At 34.5% G+C, this 14,548-nt stretch overlaps 1 protein-coding gene across 12 annotated transcripts in view; it reads right to left on the bottom strand.

Moving 5' to 3' along the window:
* The window catches only part of SLCO1C1 (solute carrier organic anion transporter family member 1C1), an 84,497-nt gene that overhangs the window by 64,413 nt on the left and 5,536 nt on the right, over positions 1 to 14,548 (bottom strand). For all 12 annotated transcript variants that reach the window (XR_008300156.1, XM_053225919.1, XM_053225925.1 and 9 more), the window contains 3 exons: positions 13,049 to 13,218; positions 11,469 to 11,610; positions 211 to 343 (listed from right to left, as the gene is read on the bottom strand). Coding sequence is in view for 11 of the 12 variants with exons in the window: in XM_053225919.1 (XP_053081894.1) it covers positions 211 to 343; positions 11,469 to 11,610; positions 13,049 to 13,177 (404 nt within the window). In the remaining variant the exon portion in view is untranslated. The remainder of the gene's footprint in view (positions 1 to 210; positions 344 to 11,468; positions 11,611 to 13,048; positions 13,219 to 14,548) is intronic.

The raw sequence follows: 14,548 nt of genomic DNA, 5'->3' as shown, positions 1-14,548 counted from the left end.
TATATATCAATTTTTTTACAGATTATTAAATTTTAAGCAAACTTGTAAGTATTCTAAATTTTTTCCCAGAGGATATAATGAAAATAAGGTATAAATCATCATGCTTTAAGCCATGTGTGATTTTCTTAAATTTAAACAATTAATTGTAATTATAAAAAGGGAGCAATACAGTTGGTTAAATCAAGAAAAAGATAATTGCTTTAGACTTACTGCTGCATGAAGAACTGAGGCATTGCAATGAGCAGTGTTCCAACTCCCATGATTAGGCACCCTGTTCCGATTATTTTTGGCCTGTGAAGTTTGGCTCCAAAGTAGCTAACAAATGTTATAACTAAGAGATTCCCTTCAGATAAAGAATAAAATGTGCATCAGTTAGATAAATTAGAAAAAGTCATCAGCATATTAAATGCATGAATGTCTATAGCAGTTCTGGCAATTCTTTGTTTTAACTAAACTGTCTCCCCACCATTCTTCCCATCCTTTCTCTCTTCTCTTTAATCTGAGATGACTGTTGAAATTGTCTCCATGCTCTTTACTTCAATTATTTCATCCATTTATCAAAATACTTTAATTATCAACACAACTACCTCATTGTCATCTACCCTGATTATTTGTCCTTTTAAAAGTGTTTTAACAGTAAATCAAATTGTAGAAGAGTTCCTTTAGGTGTTCTCTTAAGTTTTCCTCAATGATTTTGAAGTGAACCTTATTACTGTTTTTTCATTCATTAATATTTTTTATTAAAACTTGTCAGTTTCCCATTTGCTCTTAAAACATACATTACAAATTCTTGCTTCAGCAGATATTCCTTCTAAAAAAAGTATGATAAACACAACTGTACCTCACTTTATGAAATCAAATTATGAAATTCATATTAGTACAAAAAAGAATTTTTCTGCAAGTAGAAGTTATGCTTTTTGAAAATGTCTCTAGAGAAGCATATGATAAATTACTTTCAGTTGATGATTGTGATGAGTGATTAAATATGCTTTAGGGAAAACGTCCTCATATTTTGCTGTACACAAAAACGCTGAAAGGTGGTGGTGACAGTAACAGAAACCTTAAAAATGCAGTATCTTGGAAGCTCCCAACAGATTCTGATTCTATGGATCTAGGGGTAGGTCAAGAAATCTGCATTTTTAAAACTAGCTCATATGTGCTGATGGAGATGGTTCCTGAAATACGGTTTGATAAACATTGTTTAGAATCTTAGATTTCAAAAGGCTTAAAGTTTCAGTTCTTTGCATTTGGAATAGTCTTTAAAATCTTCAGTGCTAGATAGAGTAAGAACTTAGCAATTCCCCAGCAATTGATTGTGATGGCTGATGGATAGTGCTGCTTTGAAGCTTTCTTCGATGTTTCCAATTTTCGAGCAAGACTGTGTTTGCTTACATCTGTAAGCAATCATCTAATTTACTACTGTTTGTTCACATTGCCAGCTTTAGTCAAGTGCAAAAAGAGTAGCAATTTTTATAGACTTGAGGACAATAATGACAGTGAGAAAATTAGCTTGCACAGTGGTTCTAGGTTTTATGGCTTCAGAAAGAATTAAACTTGTTTTAATTTTCACAGGGGAAAAAATATTGAGTATGAGATTTCTCATTCGGTATTTAAGCATTTAGTAGAAGAAACTTTGTATCATATGACATTGATAATTATGTCTATACTTTTGTTAATGCGTCACAGTGAATAAGCCAAAGTAAAGTAAAAGCTGACCTTCAGTTATAGGTAATGTATCCCTGCAACCAACATTACCTATTCTCCCCAACTCCCACACCACCAACACTTCACAATAAAGAACTCATGTTTACAGACTGTTTCTGTGTTACATTAGTGAGTATGCCAAAGACTACATAATACCATTTTAGCATCTATGATATCTATAGTGTTTTTGCTTTCTTTACTTTGTATCCCTCTGAGTTCTCAGAAGATACACATAGAAAATAAATGGCAATAAGTAATCTCTAAAAAACTAAATTGGTTATCAAAATTCTTTCATATTTACTATCACTAGCTTCTGAAAAAGACAACAGATCTAGAGTGTTTTAAAGTGGTTTTAACAAGCTTTTAAGGAACAGATTCTCCCCACCTTCTCTTTCTTCCTTTCTCTCAACACACACACACACACACACACACACACACACACACACACACACACACACAAAGTACTTAGATAACAGAAAAGAAAGCCATCCAACTCATAAGACTTATATACCCTTGAAACCAAAACTAGACAAGGACAATGAAAGAAAAGACCAAATGCAATTTGTTCCAGAAGTGCAAGGGTACCACCAAACAAGATAAAAATATATATATATTAATTTAATCATTGTATTAAATTAAAGAAGGAGAAAAATTCCATGGTTATCCTAACAGATGTAGTAAATGCATCCAATATAATTAACCACTCATTTATGATAAGAAAAATATTTGAGCATATTAACTTTGAAAGTATATCTACCAGGCACACCTGGGTAGCCAAGTCGCTTAAGTGTTCACCTTTTGATTTTAGCTCAGGTCATGATCTCATGGTTTGCGAGATCAAGCCCCACGTAGGGCTCTGCACTGACAGTGTGGAGTCTGCTTTGAATTCTCTCTCTCTCTTTGTCCCTCCTTCACTCATGCTAATTGATTAAACATTTTTTTTTAAAAAAATAAAGTGTATCTACCATATTACACTGCACACATATTACTTAATGGTGAATTTGTAAAAGCATTTTCATTAAGGTCACATATGAGAAAAGAATGCCCATTGTCACTGCTTCTATTTAAGATAGTACTGAAGCCAAGGCAATAAGGCAAAAACAAACAACAGATCTAAGTATTGGAAAGAATAATATAAAACTGACTTCTGTCTCAGACAATATGATTGTCCATTCAGAAAACTCTACTATAGACATCTACAGACAATTAAAATGACACACATTTATACTATAAAGAATCCTGGGGCACCTGGGTGGTTTAGTTGGTGAAGTGTCTGTCTGCCTCTTGGTTTCAGCTCAGGTTATGATCTCATAGTTGGTGAGTTGGTGCTGCTAAGCATAGAACCTGCTTGGGATTCTCTCTCTCTCCCTCTCTCTCTCTACCCTTTCACTGGTTGCTCTCTTTCAAAATAAATAAATAAACTTAAAAAAAGGAAAAAAAAAGAAAATCCTAAAGACTGCATAAAACAACTACTAGAAATAATAAATAAATGCAGTAAAGTAACAGGAAACAAAATAAATAACCAGAAATTGGTAGCATTTCTATACAATAATGACAAAAGAGAAGAAAAGAGAAATTTTAAAAACAACACCATTTACAACTGGACTAAAAAGAATAAAATATGTAAGAATAAACTTAACGAAAGAGGCGAAAGAAGTATACTTCAAAAACCATAAAACACTGATGAAAGAAACTGAAGATGACAAGGATACCTGGGTGGCTCAATAGATTAAATATCTGACCTTAGTTTTGGCTCAGGTCATGATCTGATGGTTCATGAGTTCAAGCCCCAAGCCGGGCTCTGTGCTGACAATTGCAGAGCCTGCTTGGGATTGTGTGTCTCCCTCTCTCTCTGTCTCTCCCCCACTCGTGGGCACGCTCTCTCTCAAAATAAACAAACATTTAAAACTGCTTTAAAAAAAACAAATTGAAGATGACAAAAACAAATGGAAAGATATTCCATGCTCATAGATGGGAATAATTAATATCATTAAAATATTCATATTACCCAAAGCAATCTACAGACTCAATGCAATCCTTGTCAAAATACCAACACCATTTTTCACAAAACAAGAGAAAATAATACTAAAATTTGTATGGAGCCACAGAAGACTAGTGATCTTGAGAAAGAAGTACAAAACTGGATGTATCACAAAGTAGATTTCAAGATAACTACAAAACTGTAGCAATCAAAACAGCATGGTATTGGCACAAAAAATAGACACAGAGATCAAAAGAACAGAATAGACACCCCAGAAATAAACACAATTAAATGGTCAATTAATTCACAACAAAGGTAGCAGAAATATATAATGGGGAAGACAGTGTCTTCTATAAATGGTGTTGGAAAAACTGGACAGCCATATGTAAAAGAATAGAGCTGAACCACTTTTTAATACCATACGTCCAAATAAACTCAAAATGGATTAAAGACCTAAATTTGAGATCTGAAACAATAAAAGTCCTAGAAGAGAACACAGGTAGTAATTTCTCTGACATTGGCTGTAGCAAGACTTTTCTAGATCTGTCTCCTCAGGTAAAAGAAACAAAAACTAAAATAAACTATTGGAACTATATAAAAATAAAAAGTATTTACACAGGAAAGGGAACCATCAACAAAACAAAAGATAACCTGATGAAGGGGAGAAAATATTTGCAAATGATATATCTGACAAGGGTTAATATCCAAAATATATAAAGAATTTATATAACTCAACACCAAAAAAATCTGATTAAAATATGGGCAGAGGAGCTGAATAGACATTTTTCCAAAGAAGACACACAGATGGCCAACAGACACATGAAAATCTTTTCATACTCAACATCAGTAATCATCAGGGAAATGTAAATCAAAACCACAATGAGATATCCCCTTCCACCAGTTAGAATGGCAACTATCAAAATGACAAAAAATAACAAGTGTTGGCAAGGATGTGGAGAACAAGAAAACCTCATGCACTGTTGGTGGGAAGGAAAATTGGTACAGCCATGGTGGAAAATAGTATGGGGGTTCCTCAAAAAATTAAAAACAAAAATACCACAAGAACAAATAATTTTACTGTTGTGTACTTATCCAAAGAAAATGAAAACCCTGATTAAAAAAGATGTATGCACCCTTATATTTATTGTAGCAGTATTTACAATATCCAAGATATGGAAGCAACCCAGATGTCCATTCATAAATGAATGGATAAAGGAGGTGTGCACGTACACACACACACACACACACACACACACACACACACGGGAATATTATGCAGCCATATAAAGGACAAGACTTTGCCATTTAGGACAATATGGATGGACCTAGTAGGTATACTGGTAAGTGAAATAAGTCAGACTGAGAAAGAAAAATTCCATATGATTCTACTCATAAGTGAAATCTTAAAAAAAATGAACAAAAAGCAGAATCAGACCTTTAAATACAAACTGATGGTTGCCAGAGGGGAAGGATGGTTGGGCAACATGGATGAAGGGAAGAGGGAGACACAGTCTTCTTGTTATGCAATGAATAAGTCATGGGAATAAAAGGCACAGCACAAGGAATACAGTCAATAATACTGCAGTAGTGATATAATGGAAGAGATGGTAGCCACACTTGTGGTGAACACAACATAAAGTATAAACATGCCAAATCACTAAGTTGTACACCTGAAACTAAGGTACTATTGTGTGTCAACTATAAATTTTTTTAAAAAAAAATTAACATAAATTCAACAAGGTTTCTGCATAAATATTATATTAGATATTAACATTGTTCTAATATTCCAGGAATTGCTAAATAGAAAATGTAACAGAAGACTATTGTAAAAGCAATGATTAGAGGGAACTTTAGAGCATTGAATGCATATATTAGAAAAGAAGAAAAATTTAAAACCAGTAATCTAAGTTTCCACCTAGAAAATCAGAAAAAGAAGAGCCAATTAAATCCAAATGAGGCAGAAGAAAAGACAATAAAAATTACAACAGAAATAAATGAAATTGAGCACAGAAACTCAGAAGAGAAAATCAACAAAACCAAAAGATGATTCTTTGAAAAGATCAATGAAATCAATAAGCCTCATGGGGCTCCTAGGTGGCTCAGTTGTTTGGGTGTCCAACTTCAGTTTGGACATGATCTTGCAGTTTGTGAGTTTGAACCCCACGTTGGGCTCTGTGCTGACAGCTCAGAGCCTGCTTGGGATTTTGTGTCTCCCTCTCTCTTTCTGCCCCTCCCCACTTGTGCTCACTCATGCTCTCTCTCTCCCTCTCTCTCTCTCTCTCTCTCAAAAAAATAATAAACATTAAAAAATTTTTAATATAATATATTTTTTAAATAAAAATATAAACCTATAGTCATGCTCACCAAGAAGAAAAGAGAGAAGATTCTAATTACTAATACCAGAAATGAAAAGGGAGACACTACTACAAACTTCATGGACATTAAATAATAAAGGAGGGGCGCCTGGGTGGCTCAGTGGGTTAGCTTCCGACTTCAGCTCAGGTCATGATCTCAGGTTTGTGAGTTTGAGGCCCACAAAGGGGTCTGTGGTGACAGTTCGGAGCCTGAAACCTGCTTTGGATTCTGTGTCTCCCTCTCTCTCTGTCCCTCTACTGTTCACACTCTGTCTCTTTCAAAAAATAATGAACTTAAAAAAAATTTTTTAAAGATAGTAGAGGAGTATTATGAACATTTCTATGCCTACAAATTTGATAACCTAAATAAAATAGACCTATTTCTTGAAGGACACAATCTGCCAAATTTCCCTAAGAAGAAATAGATAATATAAACAGGCCCGTATCTATTAAAGAAATTGAACCAATAATTAATGACCCTCTAAAACAGAAAGCACAGACTCCAAAAGATTCACTAGTGGATTTTACCCAGCATGTAATGAAGAAAGTATACCAATTTTCTATAATCTCTTTCAAAAGATATAAGCAGAGGGGAAATTTCCTAAGTCATTTCCATGAGGCCAGCATTGCCCTAATACTAATATTTCTCATGAACACAGGTAGAAAATTCCTCAACAATATATTAGCAAATATTAGCAAATCACATCCAACAATATACAGAATTATATACCATGACCAAGTGGGATTTTTCACAGGTATGTAAGGCTAGTTAAACATTAGAAATTATATTAATATAATCTATCACATCAACAGGCTAAAGAAGAAAAATCACATGCTCATATCAGTAGATGCAGAAAAGCACTTGACCAAAATCCAACAACCATTCGTGATAAAAATTCAATAAACATGGAAGACACACAAACTTCCTCAATTTGACAAAGAATATCTACAAAAATATACAGCTAACATCATACTTAATGATGAAAAACTCAAAGCTTCCCACTAAGATCAGGTACAAAGCAAGAATGTCCCATCTCACTATTACTTTTCATTACTGTATTGGAGTCCTACTTAATACAACAGGACAAGGAAAAGAAACAAGGGTACACAGACTTGGAAGGAAAAAATAAAAGTGTTTTCATTCCCAGAAGATATGATCATCTATGTACAAAATCCAAAAGAACTGACAAAGGAACTTCTGAAACTAACAAATGATTATAGCAGGATTGCAAGCTACAAGGTTAATACACAAAAGTCAACTGCTTTTCTACATGCCAGCAATGAACAAATGAACTTGAAAAACCATTTACCTTATCATCCCCAAAATGAAATGCTTAGGTATAAATCTTAAAACATGTACGAGATATATGTGAGAAAAACTAAAAAGCTCTGATGAAAGAAATCAAAGAACTAAGAAAACAGAGACGCATTCCATGTTCATGGATAGGAAGACTTGGTATTATCAAGATGCCAGTTCTACTCAACTTGATCTATTGATTCAATCTCAGTCAAAATCCCAGGAAATTATTTTGTGGATACTGACAAACTGACTTCTAAACTGACAACCTGGAGAGGCAAAAGACCCAGAATAGCCAACACAATATTGAAAAAGAACAAAGTTAAAGGATCGACACTACCAAACTTAAATATATACTATAGAGCCACATTAAACAAGACAGTGTAACAGTGGTGAACAGATAGACAAATAGATGGTGGAACAGAATACACAGACCAGAAACAGACCTACATAAATGTAGTTAACTGATCCTTAACAAAGGAGCAAGTGTAGTATGAGAGAGCAAGAATAATCCTTCCAACAAATGGTGCTGGAACAACTGGACATCCACATGCAATAAAATGAATTTAGACACAAATCTTACACTCTTCATAAAAATAAAGTCTAAATGTATGACAAACCTAAATGTAAAATGCAAAACTATAAAACTTCTAGAAGATAACTTAGGAGAAAAGCTAGATGACCTTAGGTTTAGTGATGACTTTTTAGATACAACATCAAAAGCATAATCTGTGACAAAAAAAATGGATAAGCTGGCCTTCATCAAAATTAAAAGTTTCTGCTCTGTGACAGATAATGAAAAGAGGATAAAAGGACAAGCCACAGACTGACAGAAGTCATTTGCAAAAGTCATATCAGATAAAGGACTGTTATCAAAAATATTCAAAGAACACTTAAAACTCAATAATAAAGCACAAACAGTGAGATTAAAAAATGGGCCAAATAACTTAACAGACATGTTACCAAAAAAGATTTACAGATAGCAAATAAACACATGAAAAGATGTTGAACGTCATATAAGAGAGCTGCAAATTGAGGTGCCAATTATATAACACTATGCACTTATTAGAATGACCAAAATCCAAAGTATAAAATGCTGGTGAGGGCATGGAGCAAAAGGAGCTCTTGTTCATTGCTGGTGAGAATGCAAAATGGCACAGAAGCTTTGGAAAACAATTGACAGTTTCTCACAATACTAAACATATTTTTCCCCATATGATCCAGCAATTATGCTCTTTGGTATTTACCCAAAGAAGGTGAAAACATGTGCACACAAAAACCCGCCAAGGGATGTTTATAGCAGCGTTATTCATAGTTGCCAATGCTTTGAAACAATCAAGATGTCCTTCAGTGGATGAATGGATAAATAAACTAAAGCCTATCCAGAAAATGGATTATTATCCAGCACTAAAAAGAAATGAGCTATCCAGGTATGAAAATACTTGGTGGAACCCCAAATGCATATTACTAAGTGAAAGAAGCCAATTTGAAAAGGCTACATACTATATGACTCCAACTATATGACAATCTGGAAAAGGCAAAACTATGGAGACAGTAAAAAGATCAGTGGTTGCCAGAGGGTAGGGGAACATGATGAAAGAACAGGTAGAGCACAGGGATCTTTAGGGCAGGGAAAGTAGTTTGCATGGATATCTAGCATTTATATATATATATATATATATATATATATATATATATATACACACACATACACACACACACATATATACATATATATATGTGTGTGTATATATATGTATATATGTATATATGTGTATATATATATACATATATATACACATAGATATAGATAGATATAGATATACATAGATAATGCTATATCTAGCATTATACATATATATATATTTTCAATCCCTTAGAATATACAACACAAAGAGTGAACCTTAATACGAACTATGGTCTCTGAACGATAATGTTATGGTAGGTCCATCAGTTGTAACAAATATACCACTCTGGTGGGGGATGTTTTCATGGAGGAGGCTTTGTATAGGTAGGAGTAGGGTATATATGAGAAATCTCTGTACCTGCCACTTAATTTTGCTGTGAATCCAAAACTACTCTAAAAAACAAAGTTTTTATAATGTCTACATGAAGTTGATTAAATAGTAAAATATGAAAAGCAAAACTTTTAAATATTTATAAGAATATATGGGAAAACTTTTGAAAGAAAGAGTATCTGGAAATATTAGGAAGTGATAATATAGAAAACATTTTATTTTCTTGGCAACTCTGCTGTTGCTGAAGAAAGACTTTGGTTTGAAAAAATACTTTACTTGGGAAAAAACTGAGTGCCTGGTGTGTGGACATTAGATAATAATGCCAACTGATGTCAAAGGATAAATGAGATTGTTCTGCAAAAAAGAAGAAATGGGAGCTAGAGACAAAGGTGATAGTGCATCCAGAATGCTGGAAGGAAGGAATGTGGAGAGAGGCAAGTGGAATAAATTAGGATTATGGTCAGGAAACCCACTTTTCTGAAAAACTGTGGATTGCAAACAACTGGAGAAAACCTAGTGCTGTTTTGGAATAAAGGTTTGCAATGGAAGTGAGAGGATTTCAAAGCAGTTTACTGTATCTAATTCAATAAACAGCTTCTATCCTTAGAATAGTCTGAAAGAATTAATATCAATTTATTCTCAGGGTCCTTTGTCACTTCTTGTGAAACGTTAGTACTCTGTATCAAATATAGGCTCTCTCAAGTTGCATTAGGACCTGGGGACTTAAGAAAAAGTTTGGACCATATTCTAAGTCTCTTCAGCTCTAAAATGTTTTTATACTATAATCTAGAGTGAGCAAGAAGTACCACTTGATATATAATGTTCTATCTGTTCATTCCTTCTTCTTTTTGTGTGATTTGTTCTTTCAATTAGAACTAGTTGCCTCTTTATACTCATTTCTTCCTGTGATTACGTGTGTCATCCTTATCTTGACTCTCCATGGCCCTTCATTCAGTTTAGGGCTATAGACAGGACAGGCATCAAGTACTACATCAACTATCGAGGCCTATCTACAGAATTTACTCAAGGGAGTGATACGATCAGATGTTTCAAACCCTTGCTACAGAAAGTATGGTCCATTGAATAACAGCTTCATGTGATATGGGAGCCTGTTAGAAAGGCAGAGTCTTACTCCAATTTCTACAGACTCAGCATCAGCATTTTCACCAGGTTGCCCAGTTATTCGGATGTACATTAACATTTGATTAGTACTGACCTAAGCATTCCCATTTTTTTTGGTAGGATGATGAAAGAAGGATTTGGGAAGAAAACCCTGAAGGTAAAAGGTTACCTTTTCATTCTTTTAGTTTTGTGATATTCAGAGTAAGAACAGAAATATACAGGATGAACTAAAAAAGTCATTGTTGAAGAGTTGAAAAATATTTCCTCACATTTCTATAAGTTCACATGAGCTGAAACTGGAGCCATTAGAGCTTTTACTACATAAAGTATATATCTGAGTCCCAAGGTAGTAAGGACCCCAATTCTTTGTTTATTTTAACAAAGAATTATAGCCTTGTACCTTATCAATTCAGGAAGCTCTAGGTGGAATTATACTCTTTAAAGTACTTCCAACACAGTGACTAAAATCATTTGGTCTTTTCAAGTGCCAAGAGGAAGTCTATAGTCAAATGCTACCCAAAGACACATGAGAGTAGACGTTTTCTTGCCTGCTTTGCTCTACTGTTCTCGTTAATAGGATTTTTTTCTAGGTCACTGGGCAGAAAACTTCTTTTATGGTTTCACTTCTTAAATCATTACAATAAAGATTTGTACAACCCATGTGAATTCTTCCAAATTTTGAATCACAGGGCTTTCAGGATATAGAACTCTTCTGTAAAGACAGTTCCTGAATATCTTTAACTCAAAATCCCAATAGCATCTCACCCTCACCTCTAGGAAAGTCTCTCACTCTGATTGGAAACTCTGGATTGTGTGTCATATAATAGTGAACACCTGGCCTCCACTGTAACAGGTCCTAGTAAATTCTGTCTAAACATGAATTTGCAGAGAGAGTCTGATCCTAGCAACAACAGAATGCAGTGAGGATGTCATTTAGTAACGCCTAGAAGACCTTGTACTTAAAAGTAAAGCCATGTATCTGCAATACCTACCGATTTCAAAACTACCATCAATAACTCCCACCAGTGAAGAGGGGATATCAAACCTTCTCTCTATCTGAGTGATGGTGCTCTTCAGATAGCCTTCTGCCAATGCTTTGGCAAAGTAAACAAAAGACAAGGCACCCAAAAATACCTGGAAAATATGACAAGTCACACTTAGTCTGACTCTAGCTTGATATACATGTGGAAACTTCCTAAACAAGCAGACAAACAAGAATGCAAACCAAGAACAATCTAACAAGCTTGTTATCACTGAAGATTTCTCTCAAGGATGGGTACAGGCTTTCTTCAGCCTCAAGCTCATGCAGATTCCTAAAAATACAAATTCTGAAATATATTTCATTCAGAATGTATATTGAATTCTGCTTTTTCCCTTCTTTCCACCCCCTCCCCTCAAGGATACTTGAAGGAGTCTTGGCTTTGAAAAAAAGATCCACTGTATGGTGAAGCAAAGAGTGGAAGGAACCATACAGAGGTAAGAAAACAAAACAAGGATATAATCAAACACTTAACATCTTATCAAGTCTAGTACTCAGACTGTTTCACAGTCATAGCAGGAACATAGCAGACCAAAAAAAGTACAACTACTATCCTTGTGCTTGAGTTCATATTCAAGTTAAATTCATTCTCAAATGAATGTTTTTTTAATAGCTGGCTTATGTATTTTGCCAGACCTGAGTCTGTGATGGAATATCCATAGAATAGATGAGCATTTGTATGAAAACACACACATATATTTGCTAAGCGAATGTTTGGTACAAAGAAAGAACAGGAACTTGGGAGTCACACTGAGCATCATTTAAAAAGCGACGCTAGGGGCGCCTGGGTGGCTCAGTCGGTTAAGCGGCTGACCTCAGCTCAGGTCATGATCTCTGGGTCCGTGAGTTCAAGCCCCACGTCGGGCTCTGTGCTGACAGCTCAGAGCCTGGAGCCTGTTTCAGATTCTGTGTCTCCCTCTCTCTGACCCTCCCCTGTTCATGCTCTGTCTCTCCCTGTCTCAAAAATAAATAAAACGTTAAAAATTTTTTTTAAAAATAAAAATAAAAAAAAATAAAAAGCAATGCTACCCTTTACTGTGCAGCAAGGAAAGTTCAAAATTTTCATTTACAAAATGGGAATAGATGGACATTTCATAGATTAAATGCTATCACTATACTTAGCATAATATCTGGTACATGGTAGAAACTGAATAAACGTTAGTTTCTTCTCTCCCATTTCAGTTTAGGAGGGGCATTGAAATGGGGCCCGAAAGTAATATGCAGTAACAACCTACATGGTAGAGAGAGACTACTGCTTTCACTGCCTGATAAAGTGTGGTTTCAATAAGTTACATCTAAGATCGCTTTTTAAAAAGGAAAAAAAAAATTCTTGCTTCTAACTCATATGGAAAATATGTAATTGCATAGAAACATGAATTATAAAATTGTGCAGCAAACATCTGGATGGAGAGTCAAAAACATGGACTCCACCAAATAATTCCCCCCAACACCCCCCCTCCCCGCCTAATTCTTTGTTACTCTTTAGTTCACTACATAGGGTTATTTGTTGTTTACTGTTGAACTGCTTGTTACCTTCAGTTCACCACAGCACTGTTGTTTCTCCTTTGAGGAAGAATATTCTGTTGTTAAGGAAGGTCGCCCGACAGGTTGCATTGAACTTTTGCAGAATAACTGGATATTTTCTTTGGATGAAGTGTCCATTATGAAAATATTCCTTGACTCTGATCCTGTCAAGGTTGCTTCTGACAGTAAAAAAACAAAACAAAATTCAAATCCACTGTTTATTAAATAATGTTTTTATTTCACAGATCACAATTCTGGAGACATAGTTTGATATAAGCTACCTTATTTTACCGCAGAAGTTGGCAAAATTTTTCAATTAAAATTGACCAGTATATTTGATTAACTAATCCAGCTATCAGGACTCTGTAGCCAACATTCTTTCTCAATCCCTCCAGCTTAAGCCTCATTATGGCAAAGAATAAATTTAAATGTTGTCTTTGGAATAAATAACGAGGCAGAATTTTGCAAACTTTGTGGTCTTGCCAGCTTAAACTAGAAGCAAGCAGGAAAGGAAGAGGCATTCAACCATTTGAATATTGATTCATTAAAATTAAGTCATTAAAGCCTTTTAATCTATCTGAACAGAATGGGTAGAAAAGATTGATGCCCCTTATAGGTCCCTGTAGCACACTGTTATTCCTATATGTCTGCAGCATCCAAAGTAAGGTTTAAAATATGGCAATAAAGAGAAGAGGACCAATTTATGTATCATTTTAGTTTGACACACAAGGAAGGAGCATGATTTGTGCCTCAGGCTTACATTTAATTCAGGCAAAAGTTACTTTAGTGCCTTAAAAAAAGATGGCCTCCCTTCCTATGTTTAATTTTCCATCCTCCTGTCCTTACCAAGCCCTGGACAGTTTCACATGCTCTGAACCTATTTTCTCCTATTCATATCCGTATTTACTTTTTTAGGATTCTGCATGGCTCAATACCTGCCTGAAAAAATAAATTAAGTGAAGAGATTGAAAAAACAAAATAACTTCTGGATCACCCTAATGATGCATTTGTATGTTAATAGAAATCTTGCATATTTTCATAAAACTAATTAAAGGAATAACATTAGGAGTAAAATTTAACGTATTTAGAAATTTAGGCTTATTCTACCTATGAATATATTACCTTGACTTTATGTAATACTTATTCTGTGTTTCCTAAACCTCATCCTTCACAGTTTGAATTCATAGATAATTTCTCAAAACTGAAAAATCAAGAATTTATTTTGAAATATGGAATTAAATATCAAAAGTAAGACCTGAACAATTAAAACTGGAGGGGATTTCTCTAGGGAGTGAGAAATGAGTGGAGAAGGGTAAAGCAAGGGCCTGTTTCTTTCTTTTTTTTTAGTATTAGATTTTTAGATTATTTGATTTTTAGATTATTTGATACATAAATTTAACTTTTAAGAAATGGGCAAGGAAAATTGAGTGAAACAGGAAAAAAGTTAAAAACCAAAGAACTAAACAAAGAGCAGATAATACTAAGCAAGATCAAAAGACAAAGACCCAT

This window comes from Acinonyx jubatus, chromosome B4 (genome assembly GCF_027475565.1).
Source record: "Acinonyx jubatus isolate Ajub_Pintada_27869175 chromosome B4, VMU_Ajub_asm_v1.0, whole genome shotgun sequence".
NCBI lineage: Eukaryota > Metazoa > Chordata > Mammalia > Carnivora > Felidae > Acinonyx > Acinonyx jubatus.
The sequence above is the reverse complement of the archived record's forward strand: the minus strand, read 5'-3'. Positions and strand labels throughout refer to the sequence as shown.